General features: G+C 41.0%; 1 protein-coding gene across 3 annotated transcripts in view; it reads left to right on the top strand.

Moving 5' to 3' along the window:
* Positions 1 to 23,714, top strand: part of LIN52 (lin-52 DREAM MuvB core complex component) — a 102,176-nt gene that overhangs the window by 1,426 nt on the left and 77,036 nt on the right. For all 3 annotated transcript variants that reach the window (XM_060175483.1, XM_007521727.3, XM_060175482.1), the window contains exons 2-5: positions 2,931 to 3,005; positions 7,844 to 7,881; positions 10,449 to 10,515; positions 14,990 to 15,073. In XM_060175483.1, the coding sequence (XP_060031466.1) occupies positions 2,931 to 3,005; positions 7,844 to 7,881; positions 10,449 to 10,515; positions 14,990 to 15,073 (264 nt within the window). The remainder of the gene's footprint in view (positions 1 to 2,930; positions 3,006 to 7,843; positions 7,882 to 10,448; positions 10,516 to 14,989; positions 15,074 to 23,714) is intronic.

Genomic DNA, 23,714 nt, shown 5'->3' with positions numbered 1-23,714 from the left:
CTTAAGTTTCAAGTTTTACTCGTGCTTAAGTTTATGGACACCGGTACACACTATATCAGAAATTAATTGTGCAGAGTCAGAAGAAGTTCCCCTGTCCGAATTCTCTTGGTAAAATGCCCTTTTGCCAGGCGGCATTTAAAGTCAGCCCAAGACCATAGGCACAAGCCCCTAGTCTCTGTGGTGTCTCTCTCACTGTCTCTTTATGTCTGAAAAAGCCAGCCTGGAGCTTTGAAGCCCCTGCGCTAACAAAGAAAAAAAGAATCAGCTAGGCGATTGAATAGAAATAATTGCTATTTATGAATATGCATATATATATAGTTGTGCTAGGATTCAGACATACCCTACTAGGTTGTCTCTCAGGTTCTGCCATTAATATGTTTAGTTTATTGTGAAGATATATATATATATATATAGTGTGTGTGTTTTGGAGATTTTAGAACTATAATCCTTGATTTTTTTTTTTTCACTGTCAGTTTCTTTGGCCAGGGAAAGTATTGGAAACACATCTCTTACCTTCGATTTTCTGGTTACTCTTGAGCCTTAAACATTTTCATTCTCATTTTAATTTTTTAAATAGTTTGTGACAGAAGGAGAACCAGAGTGTAACGCTCGCACATATGATGGCAGAGATCAAATACTTGGAACCTCATGCTGAAGATTCCAACTGTTCCACCTCCCTGGACCTTTCATTCTCATTTTTAGCAAAAGTTTCACTCTTTAAAAAAATATTTCTAATCTGAAAAAATCAAATATGGTCCATTGACCTTGAATAGAGATTTATTTATGAATTATTGATTTTACCAGAGCACTGATTAGCTCTGGTTTATGGTGGTGCTGAGGATTGAACATGGGACCTTTGTGCTTTGAGCATCAACGTCTTGTATAACCATTATGCTATATCTCCAGCCTGAATTCAGATTTAAAATAAGTATCCTCAAATATTCCACTACTCAGCTCTCGCACTTAACAACTTTTTTTTGCTCATAGGGTTATTGCTGGGGCACTACAACTCCACTGCTTCCGGAGACTGTTTTCCCATTTTTGTTGCCCTTGTTATTTTTATTGTTGCCTGTTGTTGCTGGATTGGACAGAGAGAAATGTGGAGAGGAGGGGAAAACAGAGAGGGAACTGGAAGACAGAGAGGGGGAGAGAAAGATAGACACCTGCAGACCTGCTTCACTACTTGTGAAGCAACCCCCCTTGCAGGTGAGGAGCTGGGGGCTTGAACCGGGATCCTTACTCTGATTCCCTGTGCTTTGTGCCATGTGTGCCTAATCCACTGCACTACCACCCACCCATCTCTCACTTATATCTTCAGTGTTTTACTTGTCTTTGATAGCTTCCTTTTTCTTTTTCCCTCTGGGAGTATGGAGCCAGGGTCATTATGGGTGCAGAAGGTGGAAGGTCTGGCTTCTGTAATTGCTTCCCCGCTGAACATGGGTGTTGACAGGTCGATCCATACTCCCAGACTGCCTCTCTCTTTCCCTAGTGGGGCAGGGCTCTGGGGAAGTGGGGCTCCAGGACACATTGGTGGGGTGGTCTGCCCAGGGAAGTCCAGTTGGCATCATGTAGCATCTGAACCTGGTGGCTGAAAGAAGAGTTAACATATAAAGCCAAACAAATTGTTGACTAGACATGTTCTGTTATACATAGCTTTTTTTTTTTCTAAAGCATTTTAATTAAGGCAGTTTATTAGAGTACTTTACTGATTAGAACAAAATTGGAAATTTTTTTTGAATAGTTAAGGAAAAATTTAGTTTAGAGAAAAGCATGTGTTGAAAAATTTTTATGCATTTGTGTGTTTTATGAGGAGTGAATCCATAGCTTATTTTTTCAGATTTCCAAAGATAGGACTTACCCAGAAAGAAAAAAAGTTAAGCATTACTTAGTCTATTAAATGGACTAATTAATGTATTCACGTAGGTAGAATACTGATTAAATAGTATGTACTTAACAGATGGATGAGGTCCTAAGTTTGATCCCTGGCATCCTGTATGACAGAGTTATACTCTGGTTCTCTTTCTCCCCATCCCTTTAATAACTAAATTAAAACAAAATTGTATTGAGCATCTACTGTATGCTAGGATGGCAATGTAGAGGAATTATTTTCCAAAGATTATACTAGGGCTGAATCCCTTTGGATTTTACTGGCTGTGGTGGGTAATACATTCAGCAATTTTTTGATAGTTGGGAAGTACTACTTTTGACTGGTGAGCGACAAGAACTGATGACATTAAAATAAATTCTGGCTACTTTTTGGGTTTGCTGGAAGGGAAGGGAAGGGTAAGAACAGGATCTGGAAATGTGTTAAGAAGCAGTTGTATAAGATAGGGGTAAACGTGCAGGTAGATTAGTTGATACTCCCCCCCCCCTTTTTGTTTTCCTGACAGGCAGAGAGAAAGTGAAAGAGAACACATAGCACCGAAACTGCCTTCAGCGTGGGGGCTACAGGTGACCCCAGCAGTGAAACAGTAAGCTGTCTCACGAGCCCCGTCGAAACTCTCCTTTCCGGGCACCCTACTAAAACACTACTCCCCTTTTAAACATCAGAAAAATGAGGTTTGATGAAGGGGGGCGATTTATTTGACCATTTTGGCCTGGTGCTACCGGTAATTATGTAACGTGGACATCTGGGGGCCGGGGGGTGGAGTACTTGAGTACTGTCAAACAGGAGGAAAGAAAGGAAGGGAGGGAGGGAAAGAGAGGAAAAGCAAAAAGAGGGAAGAAGAGATTGATGCTGGGAGCAGCGGATTCATAGGATCAGCACTGAGCCTTAGCAATAACTGGTGGCAGTAAAATAAAAATAAAATAAAACTCAGATTTCTGTATTTTTAGGTAAGTATTCCGATTTATGCTCTTTGAGATCAAAATGTCATAAAATATAGACGTGTTTTGTATCATCTTCACTCATCTGGATATTTTGTTTTTAGGGACAGATCTGGAAGCATCTTTGCTAAGTTTTGAAAAACTTGACCGTGCTTCACCAGACCTTTGGCCAGAACAGTGTAAGTGTTTGATTTCTTTAGATCAGAATTGATGCAAGAGAACCAGTACTGCTTTGAAGCAGACTTTCAAAGAGTTACCATTTGACTGTGATGGTTAAAATCATTACTTAACTTCAAGGGGAGAGACTTTTTTCAGGTTTCCAAAGGTGTGACTTGCCTAGAAAATGTTAACCAGTGCTTGTTCCATCGAGTGAGCTAACTAACCAATGCATGTGTTATAGTTAGTATACCGAGCACAGCGTGTATATCCTCAACAAATGTTGATTGTTGTTAATATTGCATCATCTGGTGTGCTAGGCTGTGGAGAGGCAGTATTGTCAAAGGGCTAAGAAGAGCCTGAGGCCTGTAGGATTCTTTTAAAAAATGTAGATTTATTTATTGGCTAGAGACAGCCAGAAATCGAGAGTGAAGGTGGAGATAGAGAGGAAGAGAGACAGAGAGACACCTGCAGCCCTGCTTCACCACTCCTGAAGCTTCCCCCTGCAGGTGGGGACTGTGGGCTCGAACCTGGGTCCTTGTGCAGTGTGACGTGTGCTCAACCAGGTGCGCCACTGCCCAAGCCCAAGGTCTGTAGGATTTTATAGTAAATTATCGATAATAAATTCAGGAATTTTACTAGGAAAAATCCCTTTAAGCTGTACAGTGATAAGAATTTATTTACCTGATCAGGAAATGTCACAGTGACTAGACCGTTGGACTTAGAAGCCTGAGGCAGTGGTGCCCCTGGTTAAGCGCACATGTCCCCATGCCCAGGATCTGGGTGGTGCCCCTGGTTAAGCGCACATATCCCCATGCCCTAGGATCTGGGTGGTGCCCCTGGTTAAGCGCACATATCCCCATGCACTAGGATCTGGGTGGTGCCCCTGGTTAAGCGCACATGTCCCCATGCCCTAGGATCTGGGTGGTGCCCCTGGTTAAGCGCACATATCCCCATGCCCTAGGATCTGGGTGGTGCCCCTGGTTAAGCGCACATGTCCCCATGCACTAGGATCTGGGTGGTGCCCCTGGTTAAGCGCACATATCCCCATGCACTAGGATCTGGGTGGTGCCCCTGGTTAAGCGCACATATCCCCATGCACTAGGATCTGGGTGGTGCCCCTGGTTAAGCGCACATGTCCCCATGCACTAGGATCTGGGTGGTGCCCCTGGTTAAGCGCACATGTCCCCATGCACTAGGATCTGGGTGGTGCCCCTGGTTAAGTGCACATGTCCCCATGCACTAGGATCTGGGTGGTGCCCCTGGTTAAGTGCGCATATCCCCATGCCCTAGGATCTGGGTGGTGCCCCTGGTTAAGGCACATGTCCCCATGCCCTAGGATCTGGGTGGTGCCCCTGGTTAAGGCACATGTCCCCATGCCCTAGGATCTGGGTTTGAGCCCTTGCTCTCTCGCTGCAAGGGGGACACTTCATGAGTGACGAAGCAGGTCTACAGTTGTCTTTCTCTCTTCCTCTCTGTCTCTCTTCCCCTCTCAATTTCTCTCTGTCCTGTCAAATAAAAATAGAAAAAAAAAAAAGAAGAAGAAGAATGGTTGCTGGAAGCAGTGGATTCGTAGTGCTGGCCAAGCCCCAGTGATAACAAACAAACAAAGAAAACAGGTGTGAGGCCATGAGTTTGGTACCCAACATATCAGAGATATTCTGATGCACATTTGCACTTGCTTTTGAGTTCTCTCTTGCTCTTTCTCTCCTTCTTTCTCCCCTTCCTTTTCTCTCCCTCATACATACAATTCAATCAGTAAATGTTGAAACAAATCAAAAAGGCATTGACACACTTTAGAACACTTAGCTACTTTGGTAAATTTTTTAAGAAGCTGGGGCCTTGTTCATGTGTGATTTCATTGCCTCCTACCACCTTTTCATGGAGATGTGTGGAGAGAGTGAGAGAGAGGAAGAGATAACAAAGCATCCCCTAGTACCTTGATACTCCTATGTAGTACTGTTTTTTTTTTCTTGGGGGGGGGAGATGGGAGAACTTTTTATTTTACCAGAGTGCTGCTCAGCTCTGGCTTATGGTGGTGTAAGGAACTGAACCTGAAACTTTGGAACCTCAGGCATGAGAGTCTCTGCATAACCATTATGCTTTCTCATACACCCTAGTGCTAGGTTTTTTTTTTTTTTTTTTTCTTTCCTCCAGGGTTATTGCAGGGGCTCAGTACCTGTACCATGAATCCACTGCTCCTGGAGGCCATTTTTTCCCCCCTTTTGTTGCCCTTGTTGTTGTAGCTTTGTAGTTATTATAGTTGTTGATGTTGTTCATTGTTGGATAGGACAGAGAGAAATGGAGAGAGGAGGGGAAGACAGAGACGGGGAGAGAAAGGTGGACACCAGCAGACCTGCTTCACCGCCTGTGAAGTGACCCCTGCAGGTGGGGAGCCGGGGCCTGGAACTGGGATCCTTAACTCCGGTCCTTGTGCTTTGCGCCAGGTCTGCTTAACCCACTACACTACTGCCCAAGCCCCTAGTGCTAGGTTTTGAACCTAAACTTGAATGCATTGCAAGACATGTATCTACCTGGTAAGCTATCTCTCCACCCCTGGTGGTTTTAATTTTTTTTTTTTTTTCAGAATAGAGTATGAATCCAGAAATGATAAGAAACCTTTAAAATATTTTATTACTATTTTTTAAAGATTTACTAGACTGAGCAAACAGGACATCACTTTGTCATATGTGGCGCTGAGGACAGAATCCAGGGCCTCATGTACGCATCCCTCCAGCTGAAACACCTTGATGGTTGCAGAAAATTATTTATTTATTTATTTATTTATTTATTTATTTATTGAATAAAGACAGAAATTGAGAGGGAAGAGAGAGAGAAACCTGCAATACTGTTTCACTATTTGTGAAGCTCCCCCCGCCACCCTGCCTTGGTGGGGACCAGAGCTTGAACCTAGATCTTTGTATGCATGGTAACGTGTGCTCAACTGGGTATACTACCACCTGCACTTGAAAATTTTTATTTTTAACAAGCTCCATCTGGAATAAGGTGTCAGACAAGCCAAAGATGCATAAAGTATAAAAAACTCATGTCCTTCAATCACTTTTATAAAGTGAAATATTATTAATAGTTTTGCACAACTAATAAGTGGATGCATATGTTTTGTGTTTAGAATTCTGTTTTATCTTTGTGTAATGACAGGGCCATACATATATAATTCATCCTACCTCGTAAATTCTTTACTGTGGAGCTGGGTTCCTTAACTCATGCTTGTTTTTACTGCTCTGGGCCACTTTTTCTCCATTCTGACACACACACATACACACACACACACAGAAAGAGAGAGAGAGAGAGAGAGCTCCCATTGGTGTCACAGCACCTTGCATATGGTGTTAAGGCTCAAACCTGGAACTTGTAGGTGGAACATGCTTGCTATCCAGTGACTCTGATTCCTACTCAGTAATTTCTAATGGATTTTTCTATGTCAGTAGATCAACTTCCATTTAAAAAAGTATTTCATTGTGTAACTACACTGTAGTTTACATGTTACACTCTATTTGGAAACCCATACTCAACCTATTTTTTTATAATAAGAATTTAGCAATGATATCTAAATCTCTAGTGCACATGGCAGAGGATAACTATGAAAATACCTATTCACATACCAGCTGCCAGTGGATGTTCTATATTCTTTGTATTTCTTTACTTGTGATGATGAATATTATTAATTTAATTTAATTTAATTTTTACCACAGCACTGGATGAATATTATTTTTTTTTAAAAAAAAACGTGTACATCTCTTTTTTTTCCCCAAGTAGAGAGGTGGGGAAGGATAAGCCACAGTACCTCCTTCCTTTAATACAGTGGGGGCCAGACTTGAACCTGTGTCACACACGGCAAAGCAGCACACTGTCCATGTGAGCCACTGTTTGTTATAAAATAGCTTTTTATTTTTCTGTTTATTTTAAAATACTTATTTTTTCTCTTTTTGTTGCCCTTGTTTTATTGTTGTAGTTATTATTGTTGTTGTTATTGATGTCGTCATTGTTGGCTAAGACAGAGAGAAATGGAGAGAGGAGGGGAAGACAGAGAGGGGGAGAGAAAGACAGACACCTGCAGACCTGCTTCACCGCCTGTGAAGTGACTCCCTTGCAGGTGGGGAGCCGGAGGCTGGAACCGGGTCTCTCTGCTGGTCCTTGCGCTTTGTGCCATGTGCGCTTAACCCGCTGCGCTACCGCCTGACTCCCTTATTTTTCTGTTTTTAAAGTGTGATTTTTTCTGATACATTTACATAAGCAACTGGGTTAATAGAACACCTAAAAAAGTAAGTTTAAGCATTTTTGATAAATTATATCTCACCTAGGTGTTGGGCAGTAGCGCAGCGGGTTAAACGCACATGACGCAAAGCGCAAGAACCAATGTAAGCCCCTGGCTCCCCACATGCAGGGGAGTCTCTTCACAAGAGGTGAAGCAGGTCTGCAGGTGTCTTTCTCTCCCCCTTTTTGACTTCCCCTACTCCTCTACATTTCTCTCTGTCCTAGCCAACAACGACGACAATAATAGTAACTACAATAATAAAACAAGGGCAACAAAAGGGAATAAGTAAATAAATAAATATTTAAAAGAAATTATATCACCTCTGATCCTTCAAAGTTCAGTTGAAGTATTATTTTGTATAACTTTTCCTGCTGTCTCCCTTGGTCTGATTAGGATTTCACTTTTCTGTTCTATCATTATAACTTTTTTTTTTTAGCAATTAATTGTAGTTATCCATTTATTTTTTTCTCTTGTGGGCTATAAACTTCCAAAGCCATGACTGTTCTCTTATAATTTGAATCCTTTTATATGGAGTTTTAAAATGTATATTTAATAAATAATGCTGTTTTTTTTTTTTTTGTTTAGTGCCAGGTGTTGCCGAATTTGCAGCTTCCTTCAAAAGTGTAAGTATTAGAAAATAAATAAATAAATAAAAGGAGTGTAAGTACTATCTTAACTTAGAGCATTAACTAATGTTTACTCCTAGACAAAGTCTCAAGTACCTTAAAGAAAAAAAAGATTTTATTTACTTATTGAGAGAACCAGCGCATCACACTGGCACATGTAGTGCTAGAGTCTGAACTTAAGACTTCATTCTTATAAGTCCAGAATAATTCCACTGTGCCACCTCCCAGGCCACTCAAACACCTTTGATTTCTTTATTTCAAAGAAGAATGAAATAAACTGCAAATAGATTCATCACTACAGCCTGATAAATTGTGTCATCCTCATAAAATAAAAATAAAATACATTCTTATAAAATAAGTCAATTAAATTTTCATGAGATCAAGTTTTACTCTCATTATGTTAGGAAATGATGTCTTCCTGTGTTTAGCTGCTCTGTTTTGGCATTTGAACTTTGCTTCTTAGTCTCTTGTCACACCCTGACAGCTTTTAAGATAAGACAGTTAAAATATTGAATGTCATGCCAGTATTCATTTTTGCTCAAACTATGATTTTGAAACTTTCCTCTTTTTGATACATTAGTACATTCTACCTACTTAAAGAATTTTGAATTTGTGGGAGTTGGGTGGTAGCGCAGCAGGTTAAGCACCCATGGTGCAAAGCACAAGGACCAGCATAAGGAACCCGGTTCGCGCTCCTGCTCCCCACCTGCAGGGGAGTCGCTTCACAGGCGGTGAAGCAGGTCTGCAGGTGTCTGTCTTTCTCTCCCCCCTCTGTCTTCCCCTCCTCTCTCCATTTCTCTCTGTCCTATCCAACAATGACAACATCAATAACTACAACAATAAAACAAGGGCAACAAAAGGGAAAATAAATAATTTTTTTTTTTGAATTTGTCAATAACTCACTCAAAATCAGAAGAAGACATCTACCAGAGCCACAGCTTTTCTACATTAATAGAAGCGGACACTTCATGGTAGATGCTCTATTTGTTTTCTCTTACATTTCTATAGCCAGGAGAGTAAGATGCTTATAATACTAGCTAGTACCATGCCAAGGACATGAGCTACGAGACAACCATTATCCCTGTTTTACAGACAAGGACATAGGCACATCCCATCCCTCCCCCTCTTCCCCACTGTCTTTTGCTTTAGTGCAGTACACCACACATAGTACAGTTTTTGCTTTGTGAGTTCCCTCTCTATCCTTGTTTCTTATGTTCTGCCTACAAGTGAGATCATTTGACACTTACCCTTCTCTTTTTAGCATAAATATGTATATATGAAAATTTTCTTAGCCACTCATCCATCCTTGGACACCTGGATTGCTCCCCAGTCTATTGGCTATTACAGATTTTGCTAAGAACATAGACACGCATAGATCTCTTCTGACAAGTGTTGTTGCTTCCTTTGGATAAATCCACAGGAGAGAAATAACTGAGTCGTAGGGTACATCCATCTCCAGTGTTCTCAGAAATCTCTAGACTGTTTTCTACAAAGATTGGGCCAATTTATATTCTCATCAACAGTGCAGAACTGCCCCTTTCTCCCCACATCCTCTCCCAACATTTGTTGTTTCTGTCCCTTGTAATGTAAGACATTCTCATAGGTGTAAAGTGGTATTTCATTCTTTATTTGCATTTCTCTGATAATTGGTGACTTTGAGCACTTTCTCTATGTCTGTTGGCCCTCTGCATCTCTTCCTTGGTGAAACTTCTGTCCTTGTTCTCACCTCGTTTTCTGGTGAGTTTTTGTTGTTGTTGCTAAGTTTAGTGAGTTCTCTATATGATTTGGTTATTAGTCCTTTATCTGAGGTATATTGTATAAAGACTTTCTCCCATTCTGTAGGGTGTCTTTCTCTTTGTGTGATGGTAGGTTTTGCTGTGCAGAAGCTTTTCAGTTCTCTCTCCCATCTCCCCCCAATCCCATAAAATATTTATTGAGAGAGAGAGAGAGAGAGTGTGTAGTTTGGAGAGTGAGAAGCCAAAACACCACTCTTCGGCTAGCAAGGTAGTTCAGTTGGATAATGTTTTGCTTTGCCATGTGCAAAACTCAGGTTTGGGCCCTGCCTCACCTCATAAAAGTAAGCTCCAGTGCTATGATCTCTCTTTTTTTAATGCTTTAAAATTTTTTTATTTATTTGTTGGATAGAGACAGAAATTGAAGAGGGGGAGGGGGAAATAGAGAGGGAAAGAGACAGAGAGACACCTGCAGCTCTGCTTCACCACTTGCAAAGCTTTCCCTCTGCAGGTGGGGACCAGGGACTCAAACCTGGGTCCTTGTGCATTATAACATGTGCGCTCAACCAGGTGCGCCACCACCTGGCCCCCAGTGCTGTGATCTCTTTCACCCATTCTCTTTGCTTCTCTGTCTCTGTCTGAATAACAACTACAGCGAATAAACCCACTACTCTGGCATATGGTGTGTGTGTGCTAGAGGCTGATCCTGTGATTTTGAGCCTGCAGACCTTACCTTTGTGCTTCGTTCCCAATAAGAAAACGACTTTTCTTAGAAGAAAGAATTTTAATGGGTGTCTGAATTTTAATGGACATATTCTTGTTTTCTGTCAGCCTATTACTAGCTCTCCACCCAAATGGATGGCTGAAATAGAACGTGATGACATTGACATGTTGAAAGGTAAGCAGTGTAGGTGGCCTCTTAACTTTGAACTTCTATAAACCACCTTTCCATTTTTTTAAAGTAAGAATACCTCCTTTTATTTTTATGCATTTATTCCATTATTTTTGTTTGTTTTTGCATAGAGACAGAAGTTGAGTGGGGAGGGAGAGAGACAGCACAGCTTCACTACTTGTGAAGCTTTCCCCTTGCAGATGGGGACAGGGGCTTTGAACCCAGGTCCTTGCATGCTGTGATGTGTGTACTCAAACAGGTATGCTACCACCCAGCCCCTAAAGAATACCTTTTTTTAAAAAATATTTATTTATTCCCTTTTGTTGCCCTTGTTTTACTGTTATAGTTATTGTTGATGTCGTTGTTGTTGGATAGGACAGAGAGAAATAGAGGAGGGGACAACAGAGGGGGAGAGAAAGACAGACACCTGCAGACCTGCTTCACCACCTGTGAAGCGACTCCCCTGCAGGTGGGGAGCCAGGGGCTCGAACCAGGATCCTTATGCTGGCCCTTGTGCTTTGCACCACATGTGCTTAACCTGCTGCGCTACAGCCCGACTCCCCTAAGAATACCTTCTTTTAAAAAATATTTATTTAAGGGCTTGGGAGACAGCGTAATGGTGATGCAAAAGGTTTAGCTGCCTTATGGTCTAAGGTCTCAGGTTCAATCCCCAGCACCACCCATAAGCCAGAGCTGAGCAGTGTTCTGTGCATCTTTCTCTCTGTGTTTCTCTCATTTAAGTAAATAAAATGTTAAAAAAATATTTGAGGGGAGCTGGGTGGTAGCGCAGTGGGTTAAGTGCACATGGCACGAAGTGCAAAGACCAGAGTAAGGATCCTGGTTTGAGCCCCTTGATCCCCACCTTCAGGGGGTTTGCTTCACAGGTGGTGAAGCAGGTCTGCAGGTGTCTCTCTCTTCCCCTCTCTTTCTTCCCCATCTCTCTATTTCTCTGTCTTATCCAACAACAACGATAACAATAACAACAATGATGACCATAAACAACAAGGGCAACAAAAGGGAAAAAAAATATTTGAGAGAGACATGAACACTGCTTACCTATGGCTTATGGTGGTGCCAGGAATTAAATGTAAAGCCTCAAATGTTCAAGTCTGATGTGCTACTGCTGTGCTCTCTCCCTTACCTCACCTTTTCTAGTTTTCTTTTTTTTTTTAAAAAAATTTATTTATTTATTCCCTTTTGTTGCCCTTGTAGTTATTGTTGTCGTTGTTGGATAGGACAGAGAGAAATGGAGAGAGGAGGGGGAGACAGAGTGGGGGAGAAAAAGACAGACACCTGCAGAACTGCTTCACCGCTTGTGAAGCGACTCCCCTGCAGGTGGGGAGCCGGGATCCTTAACGCTGGTCCTTGCGCTTAACCCTCTGCGCTACCACCCGACTCTCCTTCCTAGTTTTCTTAGACTTTGCCCTCAGCTTCAATCAAACTCTCTACTTATTCATCAATATTCACTGGTTTACCTGTCTGAATGCCTTTTTCTACTTTTCCATATAATAGAAATTCTGGCAGTTCAAGACTCAGTCATGATTTCTTCTGATGCTAAATTCCTTTAACACTACTACACTTGACAGAAGTGAACAAAAAGTGAAATTCGAATTTGGGAGAGAGTTTACCTGGTAGAACACATATGTATGAATTCCAGCTTATCACATGGAATTGCCATGGATGTATATCTCCGTGAGGAGCTCTGTGGGTAATGGGGCAGTGCTGGTGTGTGTTTTGCTCTCTTTGCCCCTCTCTTGGTCTAAAATAGAATTAAAAAAAATTGCCCAGGGTATTCAGTTCAGCAGTAGTGTGCACATGCAAAGTTCTGGATTCATTTCTCATTGCTGTATTAAAGAAAGAAAATAAGAAAAGAGAGGAAAGGGAGGAAGAAAGAAAGCTTAGGTGAACAAAAAAACTTATGTAAACTTTCTCATTGAATTCTCATAAAGGTTCTATAATTTAGATATGACTGATATATAAGGTTTACTGGTTAAGAGTTATTAGAAAGTATTCGATTTAAACTTTTTAAAAGTCTACTTCTTTTGAAGTCATCCCATATGTCTCTGCTGTTGTTTTCAGTGTCTCTTAATCTCTTTTTGAGATCCCTTCTTTCTTTTTATAAATTTTTTTTTGATATTTATTTCCTTTTGTTGCCCTTGTTGTTTTATTGTTGTAGTTATTTTTGTTGTTATTGATGTCATTGTTGTTGGATAGAACAGAGAGAAATGGAGAGAGGAGGAGAAGATAGAGAGGAGGAGAGAAAGACAGACACCTGCAGACCTGCTTCAATCCCATGCTGGTGGGGAGCCAGGGGCTTGAACCAGGATCCTTATGCTGGTCCTTGCGCTTTGTGCCATGTGCGCTTAACCCGCTGCGCTACCGCCCGACTCTCTCCTTACTTCTTTCTTAGCAGCCATAGAGACTCAGTTGCATTTGGTGAGTCTTAGGGGGTCCTCTCCTCCCGCCAGCAGTTTATCTATTAATAAAACTCAGACCAGAGGCAGTGCCTCAACTGGCAGACTGCGGGACTGTTACCAGTTGCTCCCAAGTAGGTGTGGGTTTTCAGCCCCAGGAATCTCGCCTTAGGCCCCTCTCTGTCCAGGAGCCACTCACCCGTGACTTGGTGGGTTCACAGAGAGTCTCCTCTTGTTGTGTTCTCAGGTGATCTTCTTTGTTAGTCTTAGTTGACTGGGAGAGGAGAGAGCAGCTGCTGCTACTCTGTAGCCCTGCCTCCGGAAGTCCTCAGAAATTTGATTTTTTTTTTCTTTTTTTAATGCATTGCTGGGAAGTGAACATATCTTGCTCATGCATGGTATCACCAAGCATCCTCCCCAGTCCAGTTTCTTCTTTTCTTTAGATTAAAAGCAGAGAGACAGAGAATGAAAGAGACTATAATACTGAAGCTTCCCTCAGTGGAGTTGGTGGCAGGCTCAAACCTGGGTGGCACACCTGGCAAAGCAGCATGGTATCAAGTTCACTTCTTTTCATCTTAACTAGAGAGGGGAGAGAGAAAGGAAAGACACCAAAACACTGCTCCACCATCCATGGGGTTCCTCTTGGGGCTTCTGTGTGGTGCCAGCAAGCAAACTGAGGTGCTCATGCTTAGTGAGCTAAATCCCAGCCCTCAAGACAATAAGGATAAAAAATAAGGATATTTTTCTATCTTTTTGACTTCCTCCCTTAAAGAGTACTATAAGTAGTGCATTTATTGTTTGATAAATGACTTGTAAGTCAGCCACAAAGTGCAAGTTTAAATTAAGAAGCATTAATTTTTCTTGATTTTGCTCTACCTTACTTCATATTTTATCATTATTCTGATAAGATTCATGATCGTTATGAAATAATAGAGTGAAATTAAGGGAAGAATAGGGGAATTCTTTAGCTATTTAAGCAGCTGAGCAGATCAATAAAGTCTGCTATGTCAGGTATAGATAATGAGCATGGCATGATGAGTGGGAGAAAATAACACCTTTATTTGATTTCAGAAATAATTCATTGTTCCGCAAGAAATGCTTAACTACAGATCCCTTCCTCCTGCCATGGAAAAATTAAGTCTCAAGGACATCCCAGGTTCACTGTTGTGATCTTCCAAACACACATTTAGATAATCGCCATCATTATCTTCTAAGGAAACTTTAGACTTTTAATAAGGTATGAAGCCTTATGCTTCATGCAGATTGGCCTGTCTCTTAAGTCTAAAAAAGAATTGGGTGCTATTTAAATGAAAATAGGGAAAAGTGGGTTTTAATTTTTAAATGTGCTGTCTTTTTGTGGGAAGCAGTATATATTTTGTGGCTATCTTACTATTGATTGAAATAATGTCTTAATAGGTGGCAATGGTTGCTGTGTATTTTTCTTTTTCTTTTTCTTTTTTTTTTTTATTTTACCAGAGCTCTGTTCAGCTCTGGCTTATGGTGGTGCGGGGGATTGAACCTGGGATTTTGGAGCCTCAGGCATGAGCGTCTGTTTGCATAACCATTGTGCTATCTACCCTTTACCCACTGCATATTTTTCAAGACAAGCTCCCTGAAGTTTTCTCAGTCAGATCACACAAGATTTCATATTTTAATGACGTATTTGTTTTGTATGATAGTCAAAGTGAATGCTATAAAAGGATCCTTAGGGTAAAACACATGCTTTGTTATTTATGCTAGCTCTTCTGGTTGAGTAAGCTCATTTGAGACAGTCACTGGGGCATGGTCATGTGTACAGGTGGAATAATTAGATCAAAAGAGCTATAGATTAATTTTCTACTTAATGGGAATTAAACCCAAACATTTTTATTTATTTTTAATTAATTCACATCACTCTGGCTCACTTAGTGCTGGGGATTGAACTCTGGGCAAGCCCTCTGCTTCACCTGCTGAACCACCTTACCCAGCTGCTTACTTGAAAATTTTTATGGTAAAAGTTCCCAATCCAGATGAGTTCTTGTTAGAGAACAGAAAAAAGGCTGATGGTGAAATAAATTCTGTTTCAGAACTGGGGAGCCTCACCACAGCGAATTTGATGGAGAAGGTCCGAGGTCTACAAAACCTGGCCTATCAACTGGGACTAGATGAGTGTGAGTACCTACATGATGTTTATTTAGGATTGCTGTATATTATCTGAGGAGTTCTAGCAGTGGTGCAGAATGTATGTCTGTTACATGTTCTGAAAGGAAGAAGTTACCAAAGTCTGATCTTTATATGCGAATATGCTGGAGTTGATCCTTGAGGTTCCTAGAAAATAAGTAATTTTCCTCTGTTCAGTAATAGTATCTTAAAAATCCTTTCAGTTTTAACTCATAGAATGGCAGATCAAAGTAACTAAAGTTGCTGGGAAAAGTATTTAAAATGGGACTGCAGGGTGAGGTAGATAGCATAATGGTCATGCAAAGAGATTCTCATGACTGAGACTCCGAAGTCCCAGGTTCAACCCTCCACACCACCATAAGCCAGAGCTGAGCAGTGCTCTGGTAAGATAAATAAATAAATAAATAAATAAATAAATAAATAAGTAAACAAATAAATCAAACTTTCACGTGTAGAAATAGCTTTGAGCCTACCTAATTCTATTGTATTGATGCTATTCGATGGGCTTTTGTTTGGCTTATCAAGCATCTGCTTCTCTCACCTATTAGTTTTATTCTTTGACCAAGTACTGGGGAAGGTGGCCAGAAGAAGCTGCAGTTTACGTGTCTTGAAATCTTAAAATTCCAAGTAAAAGAACATCTTTCTGAAAGTTCCAAGAGAAAGAGCCACTGTTTCTTCTTGTCTTGCATACCTTTTAAAGACTAGGGAGAATCTTGTTTTCTCTGTGTCAGTTTTTAAAGTGAAAAAAGTACTAGCCTTATTGTGTCAAGATCAGATATCACCAGATGTATTTATTAGTAGTATATCTCATTGCTTCTATTTGATGTTTTCCCTCTGATTAAGTTTTTCTTTTTTCAACTTTCTAAAAAAGGTAATATATTTTTCCTTAAAATTTTAAACATACACCAAAGTAGAAAGAACAGATTAAAGACCTCATATTACTCATCATCAATATATGGCCAATTTCTCTCACTTAACACCAGCTTTCCATGGCTGTTTTTATAAAGGTTTGTTTGGGGAGCAGGGCGGTGGTGCAGTGGGTTAAGCGCACATGGCACAAAGTGCATGGACTGGTATTAGAATCCCAGTTCAAGCCCCCGGCTCCCCACCTGCAGGGGGGTCGCTTCACAGGCAGTGAAGCAGGTCTGCAGGTGTCTTTCTCCCCCTTTGTCTTCCCCTCTCAATTTCTCTCTGTCCTATCCAACAGTGACGACATCAATAATAACAACGACGATAAACAAGGGCAACAAAAGGGGAAAAATAAAATAAATTAAAAAATAATAAAGGTTTATTTGATTTATTACTTGTATTTGCACTGATTAGAGCAGTCCTAATTACCCGCCCTCCTGATGTACCTTGTTGATAGGTTGTGTTGTCTTTTAACCTGTCATATTTTTAGTATCCTTTTATTTTCCCTTTTAAAGGTGTTTTGTAAAGACTTATTATTATGAGAGGGAAGCAGAGTAGCTCCCTGGCACATGTAATGCTGGGGATAGAACTTGCTACTTTGTGCTTGAGAGTCCGGTGCTTTATCCATCGCACCACTGCCCAACCTGGACCCTTGCCTTTTGTTCATCCTAATTATTTGTTCTGCTCATTTTCCACACTTAGCAGTTTGTGGGTTACATCCTTGCGTTCTTGCTTTATGTGCTCATTTGCCCCCCTTTTATTTTACTTATTTTTTTTTGGTAGTGAGATCTAGAAGCTTGATTTTAATTTTTTTTTGGCAAGAATATTTCATCACTGGTATGTACATCCATCAGAAGGTACATCATGTCTTACTGAGATGTTAAGATTAATCACTTGATAAGGCATTGTTAATCGGGTCTATTATTCATTGTACAATTCTTCATCAGCCTCACACTCAGAGTTTTAGTAACCTTTGCTAACTGCCTAGATCCAGTATTTTATTAGAGGTTACAAAATGATAACATTCTGATTCTATCTTTCCTTCTTAGTCACTGGAATCTTTCTCTAACATACTTTATCTTACTGTTTCTTTTATCTTGAAAACTGTTCTTACTGGGTAGATCATTCTTCTTCTTTTTCACTTTTAGATTAGTGATTCTCTATGCAACAATAAAGTCTGTTCTAATTCTATCGCCTTAGACACTTGAGGTGTTTTTTTCGTTCAGGTTTTTTGTTTGTTTTTAATCCACATAGTTACAATAAATATTACTCTTAAGTGCTTGTATTTCTGCAGACTTCAGCTTTAGAGATGGAAGTTTCAAATTACCTAACTCAGCTACTTCAAGTACTGAGCTGAAATTATGCAACAGGAATGTTTGTTTCTGCCAGATGAGTCTCTTGAGCACTGCTGGGAATTTTCAAAATGATGCAGTTTAAAATTCACCATGATCTTAACTTCTGTAGCACTGCTTTGCAACTTACTGGCATTTTCCTTGACCATAGAGAATTTAGCTGACATACAGAAACGAGTTCTGAAATTTACAACTGGAAGAATTGCTTCGCAATGTGTTGGCCTTCTTGGATACAGCGCCTCTTTGTTTTATTTCGTCTAGTGTATTTGCATAAAGACAAGATTTTTTTTTTTTGTCCCCACAGATTATTTATCTACTCTAGGGGTTGACATTTACTTGACATCCTAATCTGGTATTTCGATGTCTCAATCCTCTTTCGTACATTAATTGAGAGAATGACATGGATGAAAAATAAGCAGTAGGATCTGATGAATCCCCAAGGACCACTGATTCTGTTTTCATGCAAATATCTGCACTCATAAAGATGATGGGAAGGAAAAAAAAGCAAAAAAATATTTGTCCTCCAAACATGATTGTTTTTCACTTCCCTAGAGCATTGTTAAATATCAACACAGAAGTAGTGTGTCTTCGCGAGCTGATACTAACTAGACTGTGCCATTTAGAAGACAAGCCTGGCCCATGAGGTATATATTTATGTTTCAGATAACCCGTTCGGTATGCAGATTTTGGGGTGCAGCGCTTTTTTGTGTAGTCCCAGGTTCTCATGCTCGACACCCTTGGCTTGATTTGGGCAACTAACCTATCTGACAATGTCATAAACATGTAGAAAAACAAGAAACTGTAAGTTGTCTTACCATGTAAGGAATTCTGTTTTAGTCACTTACATCTGAATTCGGAGTCCTTCCTGTTTTACTGGAACTGTTGTGATCACTTCCTAACTAGTCTCCCTGCCTCTCCTATCTAATTCAGTTTACCTTGTTTGCTAGAGTACTAGCAATGGAAAACCTAGCTCATTAACAATTACTAGGTTAATTTTCCTAATGTACCAGGTTTACTTCTGTTTGTCCTTTGCTTATTAGTCATTTGTAGTACTTTTATCACCCATATGATAAAATTCAGATTTCTTAACACAGCATTCAAACTCATCTACACTTTGGCCTTAGCCTCCTAGTTTACTTCTCTACTACCAAAGCACCATGTACTTATTCTTCCTGGAATATTATTCATAACTTCTAAAAGATTGATTTATTAACAGGGCCTGGGGAGGGAGGAGAACCATGGGATACATGTCATATCTATTATGTTGATTGTAACTATTTAAGGTACAACTACTTTGAGAATGCTTTGTGGCCCACAGTGTGTCTGACTGACAATACATGAACAGTGTGGATTTGCTGATCAGATCAATAATTGCTGAAGCCTTCAGATGAAATAATTTTTCTTCTTCTTCTAGCGTTTGCCCTTCTTCCGTAGCCAGTCAACAGCATCAGGTTGAGCCTGATGTAAAGTTTCGAGACCTCTTTTGAATCTGGAGAGGTGGCAGTCGTTGACTATGTGGGTCATAGTCTGTCTGTAGCCGCGGGGGCAGTTCGGGTCGTCTCTGGCTCCCCAGCGATGGAACATAGCGGCGCACCGGCCATGGCCTGTTTGATAGTGATTGAGGAGGGCCCAATCATAACGTGCTAGGTCAAAGCCGGGTTGACGCTTGCAGGGGTCTGTGATGAGGTGTTTGTTCTTTACCTCAGCTGACTGCCAGCTCTGTTTCCAAGAGTCTGGAACAGAGAAGTTCAGTGTAGGCGTAGGGGACCAGATTGGGTGACGAGACGTCAAGCGTTGGACAGGGTGGGCGAAGATCTCCGCGTATATTGGCAGGTCCGGTCGGGCGTAGACGTGGGAAATGAACTTAGATGATGGATATCCGACGGATATCCGGGGCGATGTTGCTAAGAACTGGCAGCCATGGAACCGGGGTGGAATGGATGGTTCCAGAAATGATCCTCATGGAGGAATATAATTTGGAATCAGCCAAGTGGACATGGGGGCTACGGAACCATACTGGGGCACAGTATTCTGCAGTGGAATAGCATAATGCCAGAGATGATGATCACAGTGTGGAAGCGCTCGCGCCCCATGAGGAGCTGGCCAGTCTTGCAATGATGTTATTCCTCACGCCCACCTTTGCTGCAGTTTTTATGAGATGTTTGTGAAATGACAGAGTGCGATCGAGAGTAACGCCAAGATAGACTGGCTGGGCTTCATGCCGGATTCTCGTATCGTTGACTTAAAACTGAAAACGTAGATGTTCTTTTTCTGAATAGTTAGCATTTAGCCCCACTTAATTAAATATTTTTGAAATACAGGGAAATTAGAGACTGATTTTGTAAAAAACTAAGGTTAAAAACAGTATTTTTGTTCTTTTATTATAGTTTTATTGAGATGTAATTAACATAACCTACAATTAACTTATTATAGCATGCAATGCAGTGATTTTTTTTTTTTTTTAATGTAGTCCAAGTTGTGAAACCATCACCACAGTACAGTCAGTTTTGGAACATTTTCATCATTCTTAAAAGAAACTTTTTACTCATTTCTATTACTCCTTACTTCCCCTAAACTCCATGGTCTTGGCCACCATTTCTCTGCTTTCTCTTCCTCTGAATTTCTAGTCTAGACATTTATTATAAATCTAGTCATACAGTGTATGGTCTTTTGTGATTGTTTTCTTTTACTTTTCATAATGTTTGCATTATGCATCGTCTCTGTTGTGGTGTGTATGACTACTTCATTTTTTTTTCTTTTAAAGATTTTATTTATTCATGAAGGAGATGAGAGAGAGAAAGAGAAAGAACCAGACATCACTCTGGTACATGTGCAGCCAGGGATTGAACTCAGAACCTTACGCTTGAGTCCTTATCCATTGCTTTATCCCCTGTGCCACCTCTTAGACCACTGCTTCATTTTTTTAAATTTCTTTATAGGGAGCCGGGTGGTAACGCATCAGGTTAAGCGCACGTGGCACAAAGCACAGGGACTGGCGTAAGGATCCCGGTTCGAGCCCTGGCTCCCCACCTGCAGGAGAGTCGCTTCACAGGTGGTGAAGCAGGTCTGCAGGTGTCTATCTTTCTCTCCCCCTCTCTGCCTTCCCCATCTCTCTTCATTTTTCTCTGTCCTACCCAACAACAATGATATCAGTAACAACAAAAATAATTACAACAATAAAACAACAAGGGCAACAAAAGGGAATAAATAAATATTAAAAAAATTATTTTATTCGGGCTGGGCGGTAGCGCAGAGGGTTCAGCTCACATGGTGCAGAGTGCAAGGACCAGCACAAAGATCTCAGTTTGAGCCCCCAGGCGGTGAAGCAGGTCTGCAGGTGTCTGTCTTTCTCTCCCCCTCTCTGTCTTCCCCATCTCTCTCAATTTCTCTCTGTCCTATCCACCACCACCAACAGCTGTAACAATAACAACCACAACAAGGGCAACAAAATGGGAAAAAATAGCCTCCAGGAGCAGTGGATTCGTAGTGCTGGCACCAAGCCCCAGCGATAACACTGGAGGCAAAATATATATATATATTTTTTTTATTCATCGTATATGAAATAGTTTCATATGAAAGAAGGAGAGAGAGAGAGAAGCCAGAACCCTGCTCTGGTCCATGCATTGCAGGGATCAAATGGAGCACCTTGGGTCAACAGCCCCTTATCTCTTGCAGTTAAATGATTACTCTGGCAATGAAAACCTTGGGCTTCTAAAGAGTAGTTAGCTTCGGTGATTTTTTCACCTTAATCTGTGAAGGTACACGTTGAGAGGATAATTGGGACTCTTACACCATGGGTGGATAGTCTTCTTTGTATTCTGACATCAGAGTTCTTTGTGTTATATTACTTGGCCTGATCAGCCCTCACTGTAATAAAGGGCAGATTAACTGCGCTTGACTGAATGAGGAGAAAAATCACCCAGTTTAACCTCTAGATGGCAGCATGAGCCTTCTTGTACTACTTGATTCCCCTCTACCCATTTCTTGAAGTGGGCTCATGATTTAGATATGCTTGCGTGCGCGCATGCGCGCGCACACACACACACACACACACACACACACACACACACACACACACTTGAAGTAGGCTCATGATTCACACACACACACACACACACACACACACACACACACACACACTAACTCACTCACTCACTCACTCTAATAGACTACTTGCTTTCCTTAACTTTTCTGATACCTTGTTGACTTTTAGCCTTTCCTTTTTATCTCTCTTATTAAAAAATTCTTTGTGATTTTGATACTCAAGAAGCCACTCTCTATTGTTAGAAATAACATTTTGGTTTTGTTTATGGGGTATGGTAGGGAAAAAAAGTGATCAGTTTTTAGCTACTACACCTGGGTATGAGAACCTGAAATTGGGTTCAGTCCTCTTATCTCATCTCCTCTTTTCTCTGCTTTGTTTGCCGTTGTGTGATATTCGACAGCACCTTATTCAGCTGGAGCAGGGATGCTAGATAAAAATCAGTGAAACACACTTGAACTAATTATAATTAGTCTTGCTTCAGGAGAATTTAATTGTTTCAGAATCTTTAAAATATTTAGCCTTTTTGAATGATGAGATAACAAAGATGAAACAGGGCAGACGAGTTTTATTTTGTATGTCATTCAGTTCAGCAGCTGTTTGAGTGCCTAGCTTTTTGTGTGTGGTTGTTTGTTTTTTCCAGGAGAGAGCACAAAGTGCCTAGTTACTACAAGAATCTGTAGAGGCTGGGCCAGAAGATAGCTTAACTGTATGGTGCCTCTGCCCTGTGCCTCGGGATTAAACCCTGACACCACACGGGATTAAACCCTGACAGCACACGTGAGTGTTGTGAAGCTCAGGGAACCAAAGTGTTGTTTGTTGTCTCTCTTCCTCTTTCTGAATATCTGAAGTACAAAGAATGACAAAGTTGACCTAGGAGCAGTGAAATCACACTTGCTTGTGATCCCTATGCTGAATCAATCAATCAATTAATTAATTAAAGAACAAAATAAAAGAACCAGTAGGGGATATGAATATGTATAAGACATAATTACCGCCCTTGTATAGATTAAAATATAGCAGTAAGAGAGATTAAACAGGCAAACGATTCCTAGTAGGAAGTAGAGGCAATAAGCTCCGTAAGAGTATAAATAACTGTGGGTGGGAGTAGGAGGGGAAGGCATTTGCCTTAGATTTTTTTTTAATTTATTTTTTATTTAAGAAAGGATCAATTAACAAAACCATAGGATAGGAGGGGTACGACTCCACACAGTTCCCACCACCCAATCTCCATATCCCACCCCCTCCCCTGATAGCTTTCCCATTCTCTATCCCTCTGGGAGCATGGACCCAGGGTCGTTGTGGGTTGCAGAAGGTGGAAGGTCTGGCTTCTGTAATTGCTTCCCCGCGGAACATGGGCGTTGACTGGTCGGTCCATACTCCCAGTCTGCCTCTCTCTTTCCCTAGTAGGGTGGGTCTCTGGGGAAGTGGAGCTCTAGGACACATTGGTTTGCCCTAGATTTTTACAGGAAAGGTAAATCGGTTTTATTCTGTATGTCATTCATGAATGAATTTGTAAGAATTACCAAAGGCTATTGCATTGAGTAGGAGTTTGAAAAAGAGTCTAAGTTCAGAGAAGTTAATTAGTGGTGTCTACTGTAGACAGTAGACAAGGGAATGGGGAGTGCCTCTGGATAAATGAACGCAGGCCTTAAGAGCACATAGGAACTTGAGTGAATAGCCAGAGCAAAACACGGTTGGCAAGCAACAGCTTTGCTCAAGGAACGCTGTGAGTGATCTAATCTGACCCTTAAGAGGTCATGGTGATATTAAGGATCTTAAAGAAAAAGACTGACTAGAAGTGAGATGGGACTGGATTGAGGAGGTGTTTGGACTCTGGGAAATGAGAAGGTAGGCGACCATTAGGTAATGGGGAGCACTCTGGTGATCCAGCACTAACCACACGTCTGTTAGAGGTGATTTGTGGGGCCGTCAGCTATTTTACCGAAGATGCGTTTATTTTCTGAGAGAGACCTACTACTCAGCTGTGGCATGTGACAGTGCTAGACATTAAATTTAGGGACTTCAAGCACAGATGCAGATTCCTGTGCTTTAGCATTGGGTTAGTTCCCTGATCTTTACAAGCATGTTTATTGTGAAATTTAAGAAGTAAAAAGGGGCTAGGTGGTGGCCACGTATAGAGCACACCTGTCACTGTGCGCCCAGGCTCAAACCCCGCTCCTCACCTGCAGGGGTAACTTTACTTGCAGTGAGGCAGTGGTTCAGGTCTCTCTCGCTCTCTTCCTGTCTTCCTCTCCTTCAGGATGTCTCGCTCTGTCTATCCAAAAATCAGTAAGTACATACATAAATAAATAAAATGTTTTTAAA

This window comes from Erinaceus europaeus, chromosome 16, assembly GCF_950295315.1.
Source record: "Erinaceus europaeus chromosome 16, mEriEur2.1, whole genome shotgun sequence".
NCBI classification, from domain to species: Eukaryota; Metazoa; Chordata; class Mammalia; order Eulipotyphla; family Erinaceidae; genus Erinaceus; species Erinaceus europaeus.
This window is presented reverse-complemented; position numbering and strand designations above follow the sequence as displayed.